The following is a 23,200-nucleotide window of genomic DNA, read 5'->3' as shown; positions in this document are numbered from 1 at the left end:
TTTGTTTCTTGTAAAAAGCTGGCGGGTGTGTGTGAACTCTCAGGCAGTGCTCTGTGCTTGCCAGAAAATGGATATGTGGGCTGGTACTCTAAGGGTATACATTAGACTATAACATTTGTTACATCATAGCAAAATAGGATGTAATAAGTTTATAAGATCCATCCATTAATGTCCAAAGTGTCTGGATGACTGGCCGTGTCTGCCCACGGCAAGCAGGGACACTTCTGGTTTTCTGGCAATGCAGGCAGGAAGAAGTCTCCTGGCTCAGCTCTGTTGGCCTCCCCCTGCACCAGGAATATGCTCCCAAAATCCTGTGAAATTGATCACGTTTGTGAAATCCGAAATCAAAAACTCCATATACCTTTAGCTGGGTAGGCATCTGTGAAAACACAGTGAACCTGCAACTAAGTTGACATAATTTATTAAGGCTTTTTACTAAAAAAGAAACATTTTGTCAGTATTCATCAAGTTCTTCTTGGGGGAAAGTCTCTCCTTAAATGAATTTCAATTTTGCCTGACCTCTGCACTGTATACATGGAACATTTCATATATGTGGGTGCTAGTTGCACTTTTTAATGCTTCGTATTTATCATCAAATTCCTTTGTTTGGTATTGGACATCTAGACAAATACTCAAGCTGTTGCTTGGATTATGTTGCTTCCTTATAGTTAACCCTGAATGGCTACAGGATCTGCTCTCAACGTATTTGTTAGAGATACTGTGCTCTACTATTAGTTGAAGACAGAAAAGTCTATTTTCCTAACATAACGTGACTAGACAATCGAGGTAGAAGGGGATGAACATAACAGAGTGATCTTATCAGAATAACAGAAGAAAAGGGGGAAAGAGGAAGGGAACAAGAGATCAACTTTTCTTGTCTGATATTCCTCCTCCGTGCTAATGCTGTCTGCCATATATTATTCTTTTTGTTTCCTTCATAAAAAGGGAGCTTTGCCTAGTCTTAACGTTTCTTCAAAGTGCATTAGAGAATATCATCATAAAAATCACTGAAGACAAGACAGTACTTCAGCAGCTTATATATAGACATCATTGCTGTAAAGTGCTTCTGTCTTTTGAAAGCAATATGGCAGAAAGAAGGAAACTTGATGTGAAAAGCCTTTTTACCATGCTTTTGCACTTCAATTTTCTGGCTGTGTTTGTGTTTCAAAGTTGGTACAGTAGTTTTGTTTTAAGCTGTGTGTTAGCTTTGGTTCCACTCATAAGGAACATATGGTCATGCAATCAGTTAAAAAGCTACTACAGGGATTGCTTCTGCGTGCCGGGCTAGGAGAGGGTAAGAGCCAGGCTAAGGCTATAAGCAATTGGTTTGGTTAAAGGAAGGGATTGCAACAGATGGCCTCCTCCTTAGCTGCTCACTTCAGCCCATCGTTTACAATCAGTTGGTAAGCATGAGATAAAATTTTGTTCCTTAAATCTTAGAAGAAGACAGCCGGCTGCTTTAAACCCTGCAAACCAAAGTATTGCTCATGATCGTAACAAGAAAAAAAGAAAGGAAAACGAGGGGGGCGGATGGCAGAGAAGGATCAAATTGTGATGGTCCTAATTAATTAATGAAACGTCTATTTAAAAGTTGAATTGATTTTGATTTTTTTTTCCACAGAGCCTTTGTACTTTTGACCTCTGGTGCTCTCCAAATTCCTAGTTGCATGACCCTCCCTCTTGCTTTTTGCAATTGATTTGCATCTGGTTTCCAATAGATTTTTTTGGTTACTCGTTTCTGAAAAGTGACTTTCTCATAGCTTTTGAATACGGTGTCTGTCTTTCCTGGTTCTGAAAGTTTAGACTATGCTGACAATGGTTTGAGAGTTGCGGGGCTAACGTGCAGAGTGACAGTAATAAATAGGAATCTCATTATTATTGCCTTTTTTCCCCTTGATCCCCCCCTCCCCCAGCAGTGGCGGAACATCGTGGTGAAGCTGTGCCTCGGCCAGGTAGGGTCACACAGGGTTGCAGTCTGAGCACCGTATTTCCAACATGATTGCTGGGTTATCTGCATGCATCCCTTGAAAACAACATGTATTTAGGGAGGACTTTCTCACCACCTGAATGGCATTCCTGGGGCTTTTGCTGACGTGTGGTCAACATATGGAGAGGTACCAAAAGAGGGAGCTGAAATCCCCTATGACCAACCCGCACCTGACCACCTCATAACATCCACTGTGCTCCTTATATGAGCAAAGCGTGGTGAAACTTTGTGTGTCCTTGCAGCTAGCTGTGGACGTGTCTTAACACAAGATATGTAAGAGCTTGCCATTGTGAACTCTAATATAATAAAGACACTAAAACACCACGTTTCCTAAAGGAGTCTAGAAAAATTTACTGAAGGAAGGAATATTCAGCAAGGTGAGAAAACATTCCCCCCTCTCACAGTAAGAAGACTTTATCGATATATTTGCAGAAGTGATTATTGTATTAAAATATTCTTAAATAAAATAGGAGTAACAACCCTAATAGGAGAATAGCTCTGCACAAGTAAATAAATTACTCGGGCAGCACGGAGATGATAATTACAATTAAGATGGCAGGAAAATAAAGAATACCTATACATATGGACTTGAAACTGAGTAACAACATACTTTCACTAACTAAAATTTTTATGTACTTCCAAATGGGAAATTTAGCCATAGAGGCAGCACATGATGGGTTCGTACTTTATATATGTACATCTCAATGGTGATTTTTTTCTGATATAGCAGCTTTAGGATACGTAAGATTTATGCACTCATGCCAACAGTCTGTTCTCATGGAGTTGGGCTAAATGTTCTTGTGCTACCTTCAAACAGATGCTAATGTTAACTTAATTTTCAATGTATTAATGTAATCTGTGCGCTTTATCTAAGGTGTTATAAGTTTGTTCTCTATACATGTTTAGTGCAGCACGAATGAGACACAGAAAGAAAAATCAATCATTGCTTCACAGAGAAATATGAACTCTGTTAGCTTCATTTTTCACACTGTGAAAATGACTTGACCTTCCTTTCCTCAGAAATCCAAATATCTCCAATCTGTATTCAACAGCATAGCTGGGCACAAATTTTCCATTAACATCTTCTGGATAGAAAACCGTGATTTCATTCCTGTTGTTTTGTGGAAAAACAGGGGTTTCTTTGGATCAGATGGGGTATTGTCAGCAGAAAAGGTTTCCGTGCTCTCACAAGGGTTGCAGTTCAGTTACCTTTTGCCCCTCCAGCTGTGGACCGCTGGCCTCGGTCTCTCTTGCCCGACCCACCGTGGCCACGGTCCTGCCGCTCCTCCTTCAGGAACAGGGGCAACAGGGCGGCTCGTGGGAGCTGCAGCCTGGCTGCTGAGCCCTGCCCTGGGAGCAGAGCACTGAACGGGCCCCGCTACTGCTTCTCCACGTCTTCCTCGCTGCCTTTCTGTCTCCCTTTGCGTGTTCAGCGTGTGTGTGTGCGCAAAGCCTTTGGGTAACGAGGTTAGCATGGGATGTGTGTAGGTTTGAAAGAGAAAGGGTGAGGCTGGGATGCCCCTTCCCTGCTTCAAACTTTGCTCCCCGCTGTTTGCTGCCGGACCTGAGGGAGCACGTGGGAAATCCGACCATTTTGGTGCAAGCTCAGCAGCTCCCTCGGTTGTACAGTGCTTTCAGCCTTGGGCTTCCACTCACAGCCGCTCGGTCTCGATCACAGCAGCAGCAGTCGTCCGAGGGGGCCGGGCATTTGTGCCTTCGTCAGAGGGGCGATCCGGCAGGCCTCCTCCTCCTCCAACCCTCAGCGGGGACAACTGCCAAAGCCACCCACCGGGAGCATTTTGCCAGAAAGCCGGCTCGGGGCTCGTGGAGCAGGATGGGCAGGGGCAGGGCTGGCCGGCGCAGGGCAGGGGCGGGTGAAATGGCAGCAGGACTTGCAGCCTGCAGCCTCGTCGGCAAAACCGGAGCCTGACCCGTGCTGAGCCAGCGTTCCCCTTTGTAGCAGACTGTGGGGCCGGGCGGTGGTGAACAGGGCCAGGAGGCCTCGCTGATCTTATTATCCCTGTCCTGAGCTGTTGCAGGTGCTGGGAACCACAGTTGTATTTTCCACTGTAACTGTAAAAGAGGTCACGCTGAGGGCAGTTGAACTTTCTATTCCTGGCAGTTCGGGTGAACGAACCCTTCGCTATTGGAAGCCGGAGCTGGGACAGCCTCACGCTTGCGCTTGCCCCTGAGCCGGCGGTTTGCAGAGGCCGCTCGCTCCCCGCCGCTGGCAGCCATGCTCTGCAGGAGCGCGTACCGCCCCGACACGCTCCCCGCAGCCCTTCGCGCGAGCAGGCGGCGAGCTCGGCCAGCTCTTGCTCCGGCTGGTGTGCGTTGACGTCGTGTGGGGCCAAGCGTGGCCGCTGGCAGCGGAGCGCGCCGTGTCCCCGGGGAGAGGGGCGGTGAAGGCACCCTCCCGCCAGCCCCCCCGGCAGCAGACGGCGTGTCCGGCGCCGGGCACCAGTGGAGCCTGGGCTGGGTGTCCGCAACGGTGACACGCGGGCGCATCCCGTGGCGGTTTGAAACCTGACTGCAAAAAGCCAGTTCACGCGCAAACTTTCTCCCGCAGCCGAGGGCGTGGGGTGTTTGGGGAGCTCCAGGTGCCCAAACGTGTAACTTCTGAGGAGAGGGATTACCTCTACAATTGCACTTCATGGGAACAGCAGGTTGGCTCGCCCGTGCACGCTCTCCCACCCCTTACCTTTACTAGAATGAGCTCTGAAAGCCTTTTCAGGAACCGTTTTGTGCAGCTTTTGCTAGTTTCTGAAGAATTAAAAAGGGTTTACTTTAAGAAAGCGAAGGCACTGATACCTGGGAAGCGGTTTTTCTTTCCGCTGGGTAAGAGCAACTGCTGCTGCAGACCCTTGCGGTGCAGGGGTGGCCGGCTGGCAGCTGCAAACCCCTCTCCGAAAACAGGGGGAGGAGAATTGCCAACTCCTGCAAGACTCGGTGTGGCATGCCTTTAGTAAGTCGTTTAGTTGAATTAATAGTTCAAGCTCAAGATACTGAAAATACGTGAGTTGTTGAATGTGATTAAGTGACAGACTAGGCTTCTACTTTTATTAACAGTAATTTTTGAAAAAAAAAAACCCAACAAAAAACCTCTGTACCTCTTTCTGGAGAAAAGTTCTGAAAATGTGACCGCGCCATATTGGCCACAAATTATGATTTTGAACAGGGCTTTTAAAACCAACGATGACACTAAAATAAGAAACAGAAGAGAGAGGAGCCTGACTCATGATATTTTAAAGCTCAACGCCCAGAGCAGAGTGTTTGAGTCTGGCTGTGGAGAAAACAGAGATGCTAGAAAGGAAATGCTGCGTGCACCTGCCTGCCCGCAGCGGGCAGAGGAGCAGTGCTTTGGGGTTTGTTGGGTGCGAGCGCAGACTGTCAGCGGCGCAGCCTTGCCTGAGCTCCCTCCCTTTTGGGGGCCCGCAAGACTCACGATGCAAATGCGAATCTTGCAGTGAAGCCCCGGCTAAGATGATGAAGTCTGTCACGTTTGACTTCCACTGATAACAGTTCCACAGCTTTTCCTCAGCAATATTTTCAACCCAGTAGCGCTTGTAAAATAACTGTGTACTCCTTAGAAGGCAAAACGTGTGGATTACATTAGCTGCTCTGCCACTGATCTAATTTATAATCTTGGATTTGTCTCTTAATTCTCAGGAAGCCCATAAAGATGCTTCTGTTAGAGGCTTCACTGGAGCCTGGTCTCTGTGGCACCAGAGCCGGCTGCTGCGACCGGCTGCGTGAGCCTCCCGGGGCTGGGGCACGGCTGCAGAGCTGGGACCCCACCAAAGCAAGGGTCGTGTCTCAAACTTTGCCGACACCGAGTCCCCGAGACCCGCCGGCACGCGGGGAAGTTCAGGGCGCGACTGGTCCTGTGGAAAACCGGAGTAAAAATGAACGTAGCTTTGGTCTCGCCTTTGCAATACCCCTGTACGTACTTGTTTGCTCGGTGGGTATGTGTGTTTGGAATTTTATAGTTACAAAAAGGATGCGGAAAATCACGAGACATGAGTTACTGTTTAGCAAAAAAGTTGGAGGCAAAAGGATGCGGGCAGGGCGTGCGAGCCTGGGTAGAAAAGAGTTCGCTTTAGGGGACGGAGGGTGCAGTGGGCCCCTTTCCCCCGTCTGTCTGTCGTGAGCGGGGGCAGCCTGGGACTCGTGCGTGGGCTCTCCCGGGGGTAGGTGGGGGGGTGCGGCGGGCTCAGCGGCAGCGCTGCAGGATGCCCGAGTCCTGCCTGATGCCCGCAGGGGAGCTCCGCCGCGTCCCGTTGCGGGTGAAGCAGGCAGGCAGCGGGCAGGGCTGGCAGCCCAGCGGGTGAGCAGACGCTGCTCAGCTGCAGCGACCCCCCAGGAGCGCCCGGGAGGACCCTTCTTGTTCAGCCCCGCCGCCCCCCGGGCCGGTGCTTTCCTCTGCCCCCTTCCCCTGCCAGGGTGCGTCTCCCGCTCGGGCCGACCCAGAGCGTTGTCCGTGCCACCTCTCGTGTCCGTGGGAGTCGGGTTTGTTCACGCACAGGAGCTGGCTTTGGCAATGAAAGTGCAGGTCCTTACTCTCTTTTATTTTATTCCATTTTATTTGGTTTTGGTTTATTTTATTCCATTTTATTTGGTTTTGTTTTGCTTTATTCCATTTTATTTGGTTTTGTTTTATTTATTCCATTTTATTTGGTTTTATTTTATTTTATTGCATTTTATCTTGTTTTATTTTAATCTATTCTATTTGATTTTTCTCCCCTCCCCTACCCCCGCTTCTTTCTCCCCCTCTGCGAGCCCGGCCAGGACACTCTCGGATTAGCCCCAGGCGCGAAGCCGCGCCGCTCCCCCCGTCCCACCCCTCGCCGTTTCTCCTTTTCGGCAAAACTTCCCCGCGCACCCCGGCCGGGGGGGAGCTGCCAGGCTCCGCCAGATCCCGCCGGTGCTGCCGCGGCGGCTCCATGCCGCGGCTTCGGGCCGCCCCGGCTCCTCCCCTCGCGGTGTGCGAGAGAGAGAGAGTGTGTGTGTGTGTGTGTGTGTGTGTGTGTGCGTGTGCGCCAGGGCCGCCGCCGCCGCCGTGCCTGCCTCTCCCAGCCAGGCAGCCAGCCGCGCCGCGCTGCTGGCGGCGGCCGGAGCGGGCGGCGGCGGCGGCGGCGCTCGGCGAGCCCCGGGCGGCTCCGCGCGGCCCCGCGGCGGCCGCCGCTCCCCGCGGCGCCGCTGCCCATGCCGGCCGGGCAGCCCTAGCCGCGCCGGCTCGGCTCGGCTCTCCTCGGCTCGGCGCGGGGCGGGGAGGGGGCACCACTTCTCTGAGTCTCCCCGCCAGATCGTTATGGACCTATTCGACTTTTTCAGGGACTGGGACTTAGAGCAGCAGTGGTAGGTTTTTTTCGGGTGCTTTGGGTGTTTTGGGGGTTTTTTTCCGGTTTGGGGGTTTGTTTTTTTTTTTTTTTTTCCCCTCTTCTCCCCCCCCCCCCCCCCCGTCTCTCCACCCCTCTCCCTCTCCCAGCTGCCTCCTTCCTCTCCTCCCTGCTCGCTCCCCCGGTGCCTTTTAGCCTTTGTTGAGGGGCGAAGCGCCCGGTGCCCGCCGGGGAGCGGGTCCGCTCCGCGGCCGCGGGGAGCCGCCGCCGGGGCCGGCCGGCTCCGGCCACGCTCGGCGGCCGCGCTCCGCGGCCGCGCCGCCGGCTCCGGCTGGTGAGGAGGAGCAGCCCGCGGTCCGGCGGCTGCGGGGGGCGAAGTTGGCCGGAGGGGGAGGAGAGGCAGGGGAAGCGGCGAAACGTGCCGGGGTGCCGGCTGAAACGGCAGCCGCCGCGGCAGCCCCCCTCCCGAGCAGGGAGCGGTGCGGAGAGGCGATGTTTTTCCCCGGGATCGCGGCTTTGCTAATGTTGTGTTTGCTGCTGTCAGTGACAATATTCCTTTCACGGGGAGAAACCAACTGTAGTTGTACTGTGTGGCACAGTTCAACTGCAGCCCTGGTCGGCGTGGGGGGTTCTGTTGCCGGTTTTGCTGGTTTCCTCTTCTGGATGAAGCGTTATTGAAGTTAGTTTTGGAAGTGGGAAGCGCAGTCCCCGTGATATTATAACAGGTTCTTTTTCTTTTTCTTTTTCTTTTTCTTTTTCTTTTTCTTTTGTGGAATTTTAGGTTTATATTGCCCTGCAAATAAGTGCACACCTTGAAAAGGTCGGTGCATCTGTTTAAGTGTATTGTAAACTTGGTACCAAAGTGAATGTTAAGGAATTTTCGATGGGTGACAAGTAGCTGGGAAAGTTAGAATTTGGGCAGGTATTTAGTCACTTCCCCCGCTGGATAATGAGATTATGCTTATTCTTTGACTGTTTTTATTGGTTCTTTCTCTACTTTTCAATTTAGCAAATATAGTTAATTCTTTATGCACGGTAAAATTCAGTGGTTGGTTACTGCTTTGTTAAATGCTTTTAGGCTGGAGTGCAGTTTGCCAAGAAAGAAAGAGACTAAAATACTCTATTTTGTGATCCTAATCTCTAAATGTCACACAGATTATACGTGTGTATGCATGTGCATTCGGACCTCACGTTTTGCAGAGGGTTTACTTTACTTTGTTGGTAATATAAAGGTATGTCTAGGAAAAAGATAACGTTTTGAGTTAATAACTACCATTTTGCCAAATGCAGTCTAACAGCTATGGTTGCAAATCCAAGATAATCAGAACCAAATACCTGTCACGTTCTATTTTACAGCAATTTGGAGTAAATCCTTGGAACCGTAAATTACACTGTATCAATATTAATCTGTAAGCAGGCGTTTTGGATCATGTGCCTGTTTTATCAGCTCTGCATAAACCATCGCATTACATCTTTTAATAACCGTGCTGTTGTTATTTAAAAGTAATAATCACAATAAAATTAGTGCTCAATTAAATATTATGCTTCTACCACACTATCTTTACTCTGCTACACTAATTTATTTTGCAGACAACTGATAACCACCGTATTACTACTCAAATAATATTTGCATACAATTTGCCTAATTTATAGTGTGGGTAACATCATTAATTTAATGGAAGCTGTTACAACCCAATATGTGGGTGCAGTTCAAATACTAAGCACATTATAGGTATTGAGTTTTAATGTTTGCTTAATAACTTACTTTCATTTGAGTATGGTTTTATGTGGATTTAGAGATGTGCATCAGAAAGAAGGGAACTCTTGTGCCTCTGTTTTTCCATAAAATATGAACATATTGCCACTCACTCTAGAAATTCCATTTGCTTGCTTTCGTGCAGTGAAATTTATTGGTTTTAGTGTTTTTAGGGTCCGTGAGGGAAGAACATTTTTACTTTGGCTGTTTCAAAGTGTTTTGATACCTATGCAAACTCTCTGTATTGCACAGGCGCTCGCACACAATTACTTATTGCAGAGATCAAGTTGGATTTAGCTTTTAATAATACAGTTAGTATATGCAAGTACACATGTGTATAATATGTAGGTACATAATCTACACGTATATACAAATGTTACACGTGTTTTATTGTACATGTAAAGATTTCTGTTTCTGACAAGTGGTTGCGTTGCTTAAGGAGAGTTGAATTTAGCTCATCTATCCAAAAATATGTGCATGTGTATATAAATGTAACGTTATACATGCATCATCTCTACACACCCAGAAATAAGCGTGCTCACCCATCAAGATTTATTAATTTTTGTCTCTGTATCCAATATGGTGTGGTTACTTCACAATATTTACAAATAAGTATATATAACATGATGTGTCAATTGCTGCTGCTTATTTTGAAGCTGTCCTCCTTCCTTCTGTCTGTAAGCTGGCCTTTGTAAAATGCGTTCCACAAGCATTTATAAGGCAATTAGAGACCCTCTTCTGCATTCCTTGTAAACCCCAAACTTCTGCTAATCTGTGCTGCGATGGCCATGAAGGCAAGCTCAGGCCTACAATGTGTGTGTGGGTGTTTGTATGTATTCTCTGTATGCAAAGTACAACAGAAACATAGTTGGCCTGAGTAATATATATATAAAAGTATTTATAGCTTGAGCAAAGATTCTTTTTTTTTTTTTTTTATTCCTGCTGAGAAAGTGTAAAGGTAATACCTTCTATGCATTGCCATTATATCAGGCCATGACTGCCCAAAAGTTTGGGTCTGATGGGAAAAATACAGTTAATTTTTTCCCCCTGCAATGGAGGTACGTCTTTGTGTCGCTTCTTGAAACGTATTTTGTCAAAAAGTGTTTGAGTTACAGCATGCGCTGCCACTATGTGTGTTCTTAAATTCTCACCTGGCATTCCAGATGATTAGTGGGAGCTTTGTCTTGATACAAACTGCAGAATCAGCCCTTTAGTTTCCCGTATTACGAGACATCACAGTAGTATAAGGATGAGGCGTTTCATTGAACGTTCATCAAGAATGTGGCTGGAAGGGTAGCTGAGGGTTGGTGTGGGTTTTTTTGTTAGCACTTGGGTAAAATGTGTAAAATAAGGCCACAAATATCCCAGTGAATGTTTTGCCAGACTTGAAAAGCTGAAAAAAACCCCCAAACAATTTAAATGAATCTAAACTCTGGCTGAGGTGAAACGGCCAAAGCTAAAGTCTGCTATGATCGTGGTTGAATAAGAAACGTTCACCTGGGCTTGCATTTAATATGAGCCATTCTATGAGGGAGAAAGGAAGGGAGATGGATATAATGAAAAGCTTGAATGCCTGTGAGCACCGAGGGGACCACTTGCTGTTAAAAATCAAATTTCATCTTTTAAATCACTTTCCACGCTTGTCTGTGGTAACCAAGTAAATGAAATCTTGAAGTGTCCTGGGACCATGTGGCTAGATTTGAGCCTGCTTATGGAGTAAGGTGGTGCCATTAATCAGCAGCTGGGAAACAACAAAACCCAACAAAAACCCAACCACCCCAGAATATACAGCTCCTCACACAAACAAAGGCAGAGAGATTCATGGTTTCTGTTACATTTATTGTCATTGGTATTCATATTTTTGAACTCCCCCAATCTTTAAAGAAGTGGAAGTCGAGAAAATACTTAGCGGGAAAATGTGTACTGAGGTATTGAGGCGAAGGGAAATAGGATCAGCAGGTAAGAGTATCATTGTAGCTCTGAGGTTGTAATGGGGAAGACTCGCTGCAGAGAAACAAGCCTCTTCGTTTTTTTCTTTTTTGTATTACGTATCACAAGTAGCCTAATTACAGCAAAACCAGCAAACTGCCAGTTATACAGGAAGAGGCTTAAACTCACTAAACTGTTATATAAATAGAAAGTTCAAAGGTCTGTTTGTGGCTGACAAAGCTGAGAACAGGCCATCTGTGGGCCAGGTTCCTCTCCTGTATGAATGCAAAAACGTACTGCGTGCCACAGCAGCTTGTTGTTTCAACATAGTCCTCAACCTGGAGGGGGTGATCCTGCTCTCCAGACAAAGGTGAACTGTTTCAGTTCCAGCCTTGGGTATTTCCCCCCCCTTCACCCACCTTCCCCCTTCCCTCTTTGCCTTGTGCCTCTGCAGAAGACCTTCTCAGTTACTGTTCTTTCACCAGGGTCTGTAATAGCTCACTAAATGAAAAGTCTTCTGAACCTGGAAACAGTGTTGTGTTTCTGATGGGAATGTGTGAAATAGAGTGGATAGGCTCTTTGGGAATTAGATTGATTTTTTTTTTTTTTTTTTTTTTTTTTTTTTTTGGGGGGGGGGGTGGGGTGGTGGTGATGAGAGCATTAGTATAGGAGTAAGTCACTTTTTGAATGGATTTCTATAAGGTTTTTCTCCCCCTTCCTTTCTTCTCCTCGAGAAATATTGCAGTGGATTTGTGTTACAGGCATCCCCGAGTAATTATTTGAAAATGTTTCATTTTCAATTTACTTTGAAAGTGTAAATGGATGGATTGTGTGGCTGCTGGTGGGTGGGTGAGGGGGATTAGATGCTGTCAAAACAAGCAGCTGAGGAAGACCAAAAATAGTCTTGGGCCAAAACCTGTACTTGAAGTACATCCTGATTTAGTAATTCTTCCCTGACTGATATTGAACTCCATGTAGTGTAAATCTTAAAAGAATTTGGCCGTTTGCAAACATTAAGTTCACATCTATCCTATGAGGCAAAATTACTATCAGTTTAACAGCATTTGAATTGTTTTCCTAATGATTCATTCAAGAATTTAATGACTTTTAAAATATACAAATTGGGATGGAGAGTAGATAGTTCAGATACTGTTCAGCTATTCTGAAGCCAGGCAGAACTTCAGAGCATTTAAGCACTTTGTACATGAATGCCAATTATATTGTTCGGGATTTTCTTTTAGACTAAAAGATGGTGTTGTGATGCGGGTCCTTCAGTCAAGCAGAGTTGTTCCTTTTGTCTGTCTGACAAGACTGTCACTGCAACCTGGAATTTAATTAAATAATTTAAGGGGAAAATGAGACATTCTGTGAAGTATTAAGTTGAATAAATATACTAAATGATCTCTGAAAAAATGAGTGGACACTGCTGGTCTTTTTGAGCTCCTTAGGACTGAGACAGTATGCTCCAGCGTCGTGAAAGGAGTGTTGTGATGCTTTTTGTGTTATGAGGCCCAAATTCCGTTTTGATCTGAGTCAAGCAAAATTCTCATCATGCGAGGTGGGATAAAATTGGCTCTGAGACTTAGAAAAAGCATGTGGGCCTTAATATAGCAGGGTCAATAGGCCCGTATGTAGCTTTAAGCACACAAGCAATCCTACCGAAACAACTCTCAAATTAAGTTTTACTGAACTGAGTTCTTGATCACTCCCAAAATGCTCAACATGTTTTACTAATGACTAAACCCCAGTTCTCCATGTATTTGGTAATGGAAACTGATGTTATTTTTGACTGTGTAGTACACATCCCTTTGCCTGAAATCTATCAGCAGTTTTACGTGATTGCGCAAATAACTGGGCAGCCAGAAAGAATGCAAATATTACATCTCATTTAAAAAAAAAAAAAAATCTAGAAGAATTCTGGGAAACGTTTTATACACCGAACCCATGAAGTATGTGGAATAAACATCTAAACAGATAGATCCCATCCTGTATTTCCTTGGTGCCTTTAGTTTGAGGTAATAGAATTTCTTTGTGTAGAGGACTTGAAGGATTGGGCTCCTGGATGCTTGTTGAATGTATATAATCAATAAATACCATAAAGTACCCATGTCTTTGTCCAGCTTGGACCTGAGCCGGTAGCCAGTGACGTCAATGGAGATGGTCCCAGTTGACTTCAGAGAGTACTGGATTTGACCCTGTTTTGGCCAAAAGGCAGACTTCATGAAATGTGGAGCAACTCTGTAATGACCAGGATCAGCAAGGCACCTTGCACACACTTAATACTATGCATGTGGAAGAACTCCACAGAGCCCAATTCTGAACCTGTCTAATTCAAATTTACTGCCTTTCTTTTGAGAAGAAAGAAAAGAAAAATGGAGAGGAAAGCTTGAATCTTTTCTCTTGGTTGCCGTTAACAGAATGGATTTTATAAAGCCATCAAACATCTATTAACACTGAAAACTGAAACTGCCACAACTCTGGGTTTTGCAATGTTATGAATTCTTTCTTAAGCATTGAAAAAGAAGACAGTAAATCCAGCAATATGTCAAGTTAGTATAACCTTCCAGACCACTCATAATATAATATAGTCAGGAAGTCACAACAGTGACTCAAAGACAGCTCTTTCATCCTTTTATTGGTACTGAATGTTCTGTATTGATGCTTTGTAACCAAAATATTTGTTTAAATTGTTCAAATAGCTTTGGTCAGAGGTCAGAAGGTATGTTACTCCTGACTAATGGACAACTGTAGAGATAAAAAATGAGAGGAAGGATGGCAATGTGCATGTCAGTAGCTTTTAAGCTCCATTTTGAGTAACTTGTAATGATACAGTTTGACCAAAGATTCTCACAAAGGGCATATGATATTCCATCCGCATTTGCGAGTGAAGATTTTGGGGAATGAGCTGGGGGGGGGGTTGTTTTCGAAAACTCTGTACTGGACCCCAGTCTCGCAGAAACTTGAATTGCATATTGCTCCTTAATTTCAACAAGACTGCCGTTGAGTGCAGTCAGTGTGATGGGTTTACAAGGTGGGGCTCGTAGTGCTGAAAAATAATATGGAACTAGAAAGCTGAGGTAAGGGAATAAACCAAAACTTCCTGCAGTTAACTTCCCAGCAGTTACGAACTATTTTATCACGAAGAGAGTGTTTTTCAACTCGTACATAGCAGATCCACACCATAAATTATTATGACTTTTAAACAAAGGTCTAGTCAGTAGTTTCTTCTTCTGTAAAACTTTATATCACATTTTAATGACATCTTATGAATGTGTTCAGATCAAGCCACTGAGAGAAGAAAACTCTTATTTGGGGAATTTTTTCTTTATGTTAGCAGTTAATCTGTGTCTTTTTACTGGAGATTATCGATGAGTTCTTATTCCAGGTGATTTGAGATGGTGAGGTTTAAGGAGAGTTGGAGATGATACCACAACTGGAAGCTGATTTTCATTGTAGGTGACACAGAGAGTGAGGGAATGCCATTTACTACGTACAATGTGTAAGTCTTGTTTAGCGAGGAGCTGTAGTCAGCAGTTCAGATTCCTGACTCAGATGCTGCATGGTGCTACCAGTTATAGTGAGACATGAATAGCCCACTCATAATTATATGTTTTTATAGGGGTGGGGTATTAACAACCAGCAAAGAAGAAAACGAGATAGAGCACCAAGTTAAAAATCACTCAGTTGTTCCTTTGACAAGTATTATAATACCTATTTTTGTATCGCTGTGGGTGTACATAAGTAAATTCTGTAGCTCTACATTGCTTTCAGTGCCTGGGGCTCAAACCTGCAGATGTCTTACTACTGCGACTAGTGCTTTTTCCTTATGGCACTTTGCATGAACTATTGTCAGGATTCAACTGTAGTTTAAAAGTTTCCTTCTTGGTCATTCAAGTGTAGGCCCTTATGATAGGTGATGGTATCGGCATCCTACAGAGTGACAGACACCTAAAAGTAAGACTGGGTAAAAACGGAGCAGTACTCGGTGGCTTGTGATCAGTGCTGAGAAGGTGGCTTCACAGCGGAATGTTTTTCATTTAAAATATTTTTAGGTCTGAGGGTAACAATCCATTATGTAGGTCTGCTTGTTCTTGTTTCATCCTTTACTGTATCACTGGTTTAGGTCCAGATTTCGTTTGTGAGGGGAAAAAAGCAAACAACTGTTAGTAGAGGAAGCAAATGCAAAGCTTTAAATATAAAATCAGGAAATATAAAACGTCATTAAGGTTGCCAGTTCCCATTTATTTCAGTCTCCTGTCGTGAGGGAAGCTAAGATCCTGCAGTAGTATGGTGTTCAGGTGAGTCTGTTTCTATGCTGCAGGCGGTAGCTGTGCTTATAGCTGAGAATGTAGTATTCAAGACTTGGAAAATATGCCTGTTGATTATGGACCTCTTTGTCTGCATAGGGGCCAGCGTGCGAGATGATTTCAGGGGACTTAATTTCAGAAGGTTGCACACTTCTTAGGTCCCTGTCCTGAACTCTCAGGTGAGGCACCCGTAGCTTGGGGTAGCCAATTCATGTATAAAAACTTTAGGCTGTTCTTTTGAATGTGGGGGTGATTTTTCTTCCAGTTTCTTTCCTGTAGAACAATGGAATGACATTCTTCCTGGTGTTTCCTATGAAGAATAATGATGAGGAATTATCTTCTCTGTCTACAAGTGTTTAAAAACTCATTAGTTAGGGTCCCTGAAAGAATTCCAATACAAGTCAGTGGGTGTGGTGAGCCTGATTGTAATGGGAAGCGGGCTGGGCCCTGGGGCTGGTGGTCAGCAGGGAGGCAGAGCTGTAAAGAATACTGTGCATATGCTATAGTAAGCATTTTCATAGATCTCCTCTGTGGGAGAGGACAATGGCTTTGGAGCTCATATTTACTCAAAAAGCAGCCCTTTGATTTTCATGGCTTTATGCTTCATTGCACATTGGAAAGCCCATTTGTCTTCACCAAGCCTTTGAAGAGGGATAGGTGAAGGGATTGAGGCATTGGCCAATGGCTGAGGGTAGCGGTTGCTTGGAGAAGGAGCTGAGTTGCCTTGCTTTTTTTGGTAATACGTGGCGGAGTTGTTGTCATCCTTTTTAAGTTTGCTGAATCAAGGTGAATATATATTTAGGAATAGACCACGGATTCTCTTGCTGGTTCTTCCACTAGCTGCTTTACTGCCTTTGGAAAGTCACTTTGTGTCTGTCAAAGTGGGGTAATGATATTTACATCTTTGGTAGTTTGCCTTTTTTTTTTGTTTTTTTTTTTTTTTTTGTTTGTTTTTTTTTGTTTTTTTTTTTTTTGTTTTTTTTTTTTGTTTTTTGTTTTTGTTCAGGTGGAAAGCATGAGAGAGAAGGGCCAGCTGTGTAGTTACCTTTATCTGATGTCTCTGTTCACTTTTTCATCTTCCTGGGGGTCAGCTGGGAACTGTTTTTGACATTTTCTCTACTCCGAACTTCACTCTAGCTATATAGTCCTTCACTAGCTTGCTTGTACTGCATTACCTACAAGAAGAGCAAACAGTGTTGACGCAGATTGTCTGTGGCATAGCTTATGCGCTGGGATCCTTTGTTGGATGCAACTTTTGTGCTGATGATGTCAGACACATGTTTAGAAAAATGGGGTGACATTTCTGGCCACAGACCTTTCAAGCGATATTGATTTATGTCTCTCTGCTTTACCTCCTTTTGTAAACTGAGAAGAATAACATCTCGGAATTTTACTGGTAGACTGAGGCATTTTGCAGAGAAGTCATTGTCATTACCCCTTCTTACACATGGCGGAACGGAAAGAGAGGAGTGAAGTGACTTGCAGAAGGGACTCGGCGTTGGTCAGGACTGCTGTCAGCTGAGTTCCAGTTCACTGCTTGCCCACTCTGATGGGTATATTTTCCTATTCTGCAGGGGTGTGATGAGGTTAAGTCCCTTAATGTTTATGAATGTTTATGGTGATAGAGCAAGACAGGAACCTAGGCAGATATATTAGTAGGGGAAAGGCAAGCCCTTAAAGAGAAATGGTAGGATTTGGGCAGAGCATATCTGCAAGAAAAGGTAATCAAAGCAGAGAAACTCTTCTGAAGGGCAGAATTTATTTACAGTGTGCATATTTGATATAATTTATCCTCCTCTCAGCTGGACAGCGAAGGCCATGGACCTTTCAGAGACGGAACGATCTTGTTACTCCAGAAGACTTGTCATTTCCTGGGTCTTATAGCAAAGCTTTGTATATGCAGCTGTAGCTTAAGTAAACGTCATGTCTTGGACGCTTCACTGAATAGTACATCCACACTTTTTCTGAAGCATTGTTGCTCTTTGAGCCAGCTGCCTTTGTTTCTAGCAGACTGCTGCTTTGTTGGTTAACCCTGGGCATGAGTTTTCTTCACATATGTTATTAGACTGAACATATTTTCTATTTATACCACTTGGGGATACAAATTACTGCGTTGCATTTAGCAAACGCTAGGAAAAGTACATCTTTGTGATGTAAAAAAAAAAAAAAAAAAAAAAGGCAAAATTTTAATCGAAAGTCCGTCTTTCAAGGTTCAAAAGAAAACAGCTAGCAAAAACAATTGATGGTCTTTATTTTTATGTCCCGGAAAAGCAGGAGGTATTTGCACATGTGTGTTTCAGTAGATTATGTTGATGGAGTTTGGTTCTGAAATTAACAAGGGGCTTTTGAAGAAGGGAATGAATTTTGATGAAATCCTGTGTCTCATTTTAAGGCAATTAGATTATTAGTAGCATACATACTTTGAAGTATGGCCTTTATGGCTTTGATAGTTGTCTGTTGGCCAGTGAACTTGCACTAGAGGACTGAGCCAAAGGCCGCTGCAGCCGGTTAAAGTTTTCCATTGATCTAGTAAACTCTACAACATACTTAGCCAGAGCTTCCTTTGCGTTCTCACTCAATTTCTGGAGAAGATGACCTTTACCTACAGTGTGGTAGAGCTCCAGAAACTTTATGCAATCCATTACAATATTTTCCTTACTGCTCGGTCTCTTGGTCTCTCTTTAAAGAGCCCTTGCCCAAACTGACTGTTCTTTAATGTGCACATGGAGGGATCATAGGTAAGGGAGGAATGTAATTAAAGAGGGTTTTGTAGGAAAACACCTGTGCGCTTGTTCAGAATCATACAGCCCCATAAGCAGGACATTGAGCACGTTTGGATCGTAGACCATGACTAGGTGTTATCCTCATCAGGATAATAAATAATACACTTCTCTGTCACTTCACTCTGCCTGGTTTTTTTCCCCATTACCCAAGACAAGCTGTTGTGTGAGAATTTTGCCTGGTTGTAGTCTGCTCATGAATCTTGCAGTACATGACATGCAGACATCTAACAAACATGACTAGAAACTACATAAAACACACAGACATAACACAGAAATCATATGTTTGAAAACACATTAGAGCTCCACAAATAACCTGATATCTAGGAGGCTTTTTTTCTCCTGTATATCCATAACCAAGAGTATTCTCCGAGCTGCATTTCAACCAGATCAGGGTTATTTTAGATTTTGTAATGATTCTCGCTTGTGTAAACTCACACAATCTGCCTGCAAATTCAACTTCAATGATAAAAGGTCTCATCAAAAAATTGAGGCAGGCTAGAATGTTTGGTTAAGATTTAATATCTTTCTAACTAATTATAACGCAGTGTCAATATATGCTCTAATATCTGTGAAAAGAAGAGGAACATAAATGATACAGTTCCATTGTACCAGGTCTTTTGTAAACAACGGTTAGGTGGATGTCTGAAGCAAGGGCGAGAGAATTGATAAACCTATTCCAAAGGGCTTGAAAAGTTGAAGTGAATTCTAAATGTAGATTAGGAGCAAATGATGACAGCCAAGGCAGCATTACCTCAGTTGATTAATTTATAAGGATACTGGTCAATGATTTTAACCAACAGCTATGCATAGTAGAATCCTAATGGGATCTGTCTGTTAAGATTACATAAAGTAGAGCATTTGATTTATTTCATAGCTTTCCAACGCTCCACTTTAACTTCATACAAATAATGCATTAGTCACACTGGATAAAATGGCGTATTGAATAAAGTTGTGATTTTGTCTGCTGCTTATAATCTGATTTTTATAAAGGATTAAGTCTGTTTTAGTAGTTTATTCATATCATAAAAGAGATTGTCGGTTGAATGAAATCTTTACATCTGCCACTATCTATCTCATTAGAAAAGACAGTAACATAAAGTTCCTCATTTCCTCCCAGTCTGTTTTATCCCCTGGTGTGTCTGAGTGTGTATATCTTCTGTACATGTTTGTATATTATAATGTCAGTGTGTTTTCGAAGTTGTGGTTAAGACTGCGTCACAGCTTTGGGGGGGGTAATTTGAGGGGTTATAAATGTTCTGGCAAAGAAAATACCCAGCCAGGAACAAACGTGGGATGTGGCAAGGGGTTACTGTCAAAAATCTGAAAATGATGACTTTTAGCAGCATGGCCATGTGTGTATGCGTTGCCAGATTCAGCAAGGTATTTAAGTACCCGCAGTACGTTACTGCGAGTATGCCTACGTCAGTGGACGCAAGTGTGCGCTTAATGATAAGCGCATGTTGACTTACGGCTGATTTAAGAGGACGTAAAGGTTGGGCGTTCGTCTGAACTTAAAAGTGAATTGTCAGTTGTGATCAAACGGTCCAACTGTCACTCATCTGTCACGGTTCCAGTGGTTTCTAAAACATTCTTCTAATTCAAATGCATGGTTGTTGGTTTTATTAAGCTAAATATTTAATGCAGAATTACAAATTTAGGCATTTTTAGCCATTGTTGCTGGAATGTTGGCTTATTGTTTTTGTGTGTTTTTTATTCCTTTTGTTTAAATGTGTGTCATTGACAGGATGCTGCTGTTAGAATTGACAGTTGCTCTCACGTAGATCTTCAAAGTCAGAGCGGCAGATGATCTTTTCATAGATCTTGCCATTTCTGTTTAATCCCATTAAGTGTTTAGGGCCAGACTGGGTCTTCTGAACATGAAGTTTCTGATGCTGAGCAGAGAGGTAGTATCCAGCTCTTTTAGTCGCCTTTTTAGTCAGAAAAGCAGATTCTGAGGATCTTGGTTTTCCCTTCTGAGGACTTGCTGAGGTTGAAGCGTCTTCATTCACATTTTCATTTGTTGATACGTGTTGCAGTTTTACTGGCTCTGGTGTTTCAGTCTTGGCTCCTTTTCCCACATACTTCGGATCAGTAGGAGTATTTTGATATGTGTAGCGAGCTGCTTGCAAGCTTTGGTTGCAAAGGCAGCGGGCGCAGCGGTAGCGCCGGGGTGGGCACGAGACTTGTGCCGGGCTCTGCCCTTGCAGGGGGCTTTGGCTCGCCGAAGCGTTAATACAGGATTGTACCCGTTTGACTTCCAGCAGAGGATTGGGCCTGTCTCTGACTCCAGCAAGCTTCTCGAACAAGACTTTAAGAATCCCATGTCATTCATCGGCCCACTTTGTGTTAGGAGGAATGACAACAGGACCTAGCTCCCTGCTCAGCGCTGGCCGTTCTCTCTGCAGCGGCGGAGCGCTCGCTGACTGAGCCGTACAGTCCCTGCTGAGTCATTTTTTGCTTAAATTGTGTTCGTTACTGAAATTGAGGGAAAAAACCCTTTACTTGTCATGAAAGTGGCTTTGGTTGTGAGTACATTCCCATGATGTAGACTGCTCCTCAGCAGGGCAGTAATGTTTGCTAAGGCGGAGGTACGCCCTACGTTGTAGTTTTGGGGGCCAAATCCGGGGATTATGCATGGGCTGGTTTGCTGAGGGCAGGTAGTTTCCATTTGGTGTTGCTGAATGAACAGTGCCCTCTTTCTCAGCTAAATTTAAGTATCCTCTGCAGCAGGTTTACCAACGTGCGTGAAGCAGCTCTAGCATCTCTGACCTTGCTTTAAAAATGGGTAGTCATAAGAAGGAGAGACAGCTCCAGCGTGCACTGGTGTGTGGCTCCAGCGGCACTGGGGGAGGTGGGCATCGCAGGTGTCTCAGGAGCCAAGGGAGCCTTCCCCAGCCACCCTCCTCTCCAGCAAACTGGGCCTGCTGGAGAGGTCATCCTGGAGCGGCACAGGGCTGGATGGAGCACACATCCATCACTGCTATTGGAGAATGTCCAAACCTGGCACCTTCGGTGTGCACAACTATTGAAATGGAAGTATTTGTCAGCTTTCTCACATATGTAGTAGCATAATTTCAGGGGTGGAAAGCACGTGCTGGTTACGTACGGTTCTAGTTGCTATTCAAGAACGTGAGCTGGTGCGGGACCCACGGTTTCGTTATACACTGAGGACTAATGCAACCTTCCAGCACTCAGTTAACAAATTATCCTGTGAGATGGTTACGGCAATAAGACACAGCATAAGTATGTGAATATGAAAGAGCAGTGCCACAATGTTTATTTTCTGAGAGGAGTACTGCTGTATCTCTGAATAAACAGACAACAGCCTTTTATGGGAGATTTTTGTTGTATTTTATTTGGCAGCTGTTTGTCTTAATAGGAATTCTTCAATAGTATTTATTGTATTTTGTGCTGGTAGGGGGGAGAGCCAAAGCAGAATCTGAGCAGTTTTACTTGCTTTACTCATGAACAATAAGAAAATATTGCTGTATTAATTACTGTTGTGCTTTATTGGCAAAAATAAAGAGATCCTATAATATGAAATTGCTAATATAAGAAAGGCTTTGATTTTCTCATTAGCACAGGATATTTTGCATCTGTTCTGGTTCATGAGTGCATTGTCGGCACTTAAATAATAATAATGACTCAGTAATGAATAAGAATAACAACAAATAGGCATGTGAGTATGCAGGCAGTCAGGCACCCTCCGGTGTTTATCAGTAGGTTGGTTTTGGAGGTCTTGCAAAATGAGCTGTTCCCATATGCCCATTCAGATTTTCTTAGATCATTGCACAGCCCGGAGATTCATTTCACTGCTGACATGGCTGGGTTATATACAAGCACTTTTTTTCATTGTGTGTCAGGAGTAAAGTGTTAAAGTTCTCACTTGAAATGGAAAATGTATGTTTCTTCCACTTAGAAACATTTAAGTCTATTTTTCCTCTGGTGTTGGTTTTTTTTTGTGGTTTTTTTTTTTTTTTTTAATTTTTTTTTTTGGGGGGGAAGAGTCTTAAGTATCTCATTTTCCTGAATTTGTGAAAATACCAGAGCTCTGGATTGTTCTGCCAGTCTTTCAAGTATGTTCTTAAATATGTAGGCTGGAAACACCTTCACTACAGTTCAACTCCGTTTGTATCAAATTGTCTCTGCTTCTGTAGTTACTGCTACAAAAACAGATAATGTTAAACTAATGTTTGCAGTCTGTCTTGAACATCAAAAAGCCTAGGAATCTAAAATTAAGGTTCAAATTCTGATTTGACTCTTTAGTTTATAACACTGTCTCACCTTTTATGAAGTCACCTGCCTGCCTGTATAGTATGCCACACAGTACAATTTATGGATTTTATATTTTTCCAGGTCTTATCTAATGCTGAATATTTAAGAACAGTGATAAGTGAAGCATAGCACAATACTCCCTTTATTGCTAAAGCAGTGGCTAATTTCATCAAAGAGTGTTAACTTTTAGCCTTATTCTCAAAATAATATGGACTAATGATGTGGCTTAATTGTTCTGGGTTTACTCTAAGAGAAAAGGAAAATGCTTAGTTCAAGTTGGGGGGGGGGGGGAGGAGTCAGCAATTATGCATCGAGTTACTGTTTTCTTAAAACACTACTCTGCATTGTAAATTATACCCTTATGACCCTGCAGCTCAAGAGAAAGTCACAAAAAGTGTGTGTGTGCATAAACAGTGATCTGGAATTTGACAATGCTGGTCAAAATACATAAAGTTCTGGGCTGGCGGACGAGAGGGCATCTTCTGTGCGAAGGGTCTAAATTGTACCTGCCACTTAATGCCATTAAAAGACTACCTTAAAAAAAAATCACCAAAAAGTGGCCTTATTGATTGCTTGAAGTGATACTTGCTTTAAGAAGTCTGCATGTGTTAATGTGCACTTTAAAAATATCTGTGAAGCAAAGGAAAGAAAAAGTGGATTATTTTTTTTTCCTTATTGATTAAAATTATTTTTTGGTCCAACAGCCCTTAACTGTAATGGCACAAACCTTACAATACATGCATGGTTAAAATAAAACAGCAAAGGAGGAATTAAAAAAAAAAAAGGAAAAAAAAACCCCAAAACAACCTTCCCCTCCAACTAAA

At 43.7% G+C, this 23,200-nt stretch overlaps 1 protein-coding gene across 2 annotated transcripts in view; it reads left to right on the top strand.

The window, feature by feature from the left end:
• The first annotated feature begins 7,171 nt into the window (after positions 1–7,171).
• AFF2 (ALF transcription elongation factor 2) overlaps positions 7,172–23,200 on the top strand; it is a 345,034-nt gene continuing 329,005 nt past the window's right edge. For both annotated transcript variants that reach the window (XM_049827949.1, XM_049827948.1), the window contains exon 1: positions 7,172–7,345. In XM_049827949.1, the coding sequence (XP_049683906.1) occupies positions 7,299–7,345 (47 nt within the window). In that variant the 5' untranslated portion in view covers positions 7,172–7,298. The remainder of the gene's footprint in view (positions 7,346–23,200) is intronic.

Source organism: Accipiter gentilis, chromosome 24 (genome assembly GCF_929443795.1).
Source record: "Accipiter gentilis chromosome 24, bAccGen1.1, whole genome shotgun sequence".
NCBI classification, from domain to species: Eukaryota; Metazoa; Chordata; class Aves; order Accipitriformes; family Accipitridae; genus Astur; species Astur gentilis.
The sequence above is the reverse complement of the archived record's forward strand: the minus strand, read 5'-3'. Positions and strand labels throughout refer to the sequence as shown.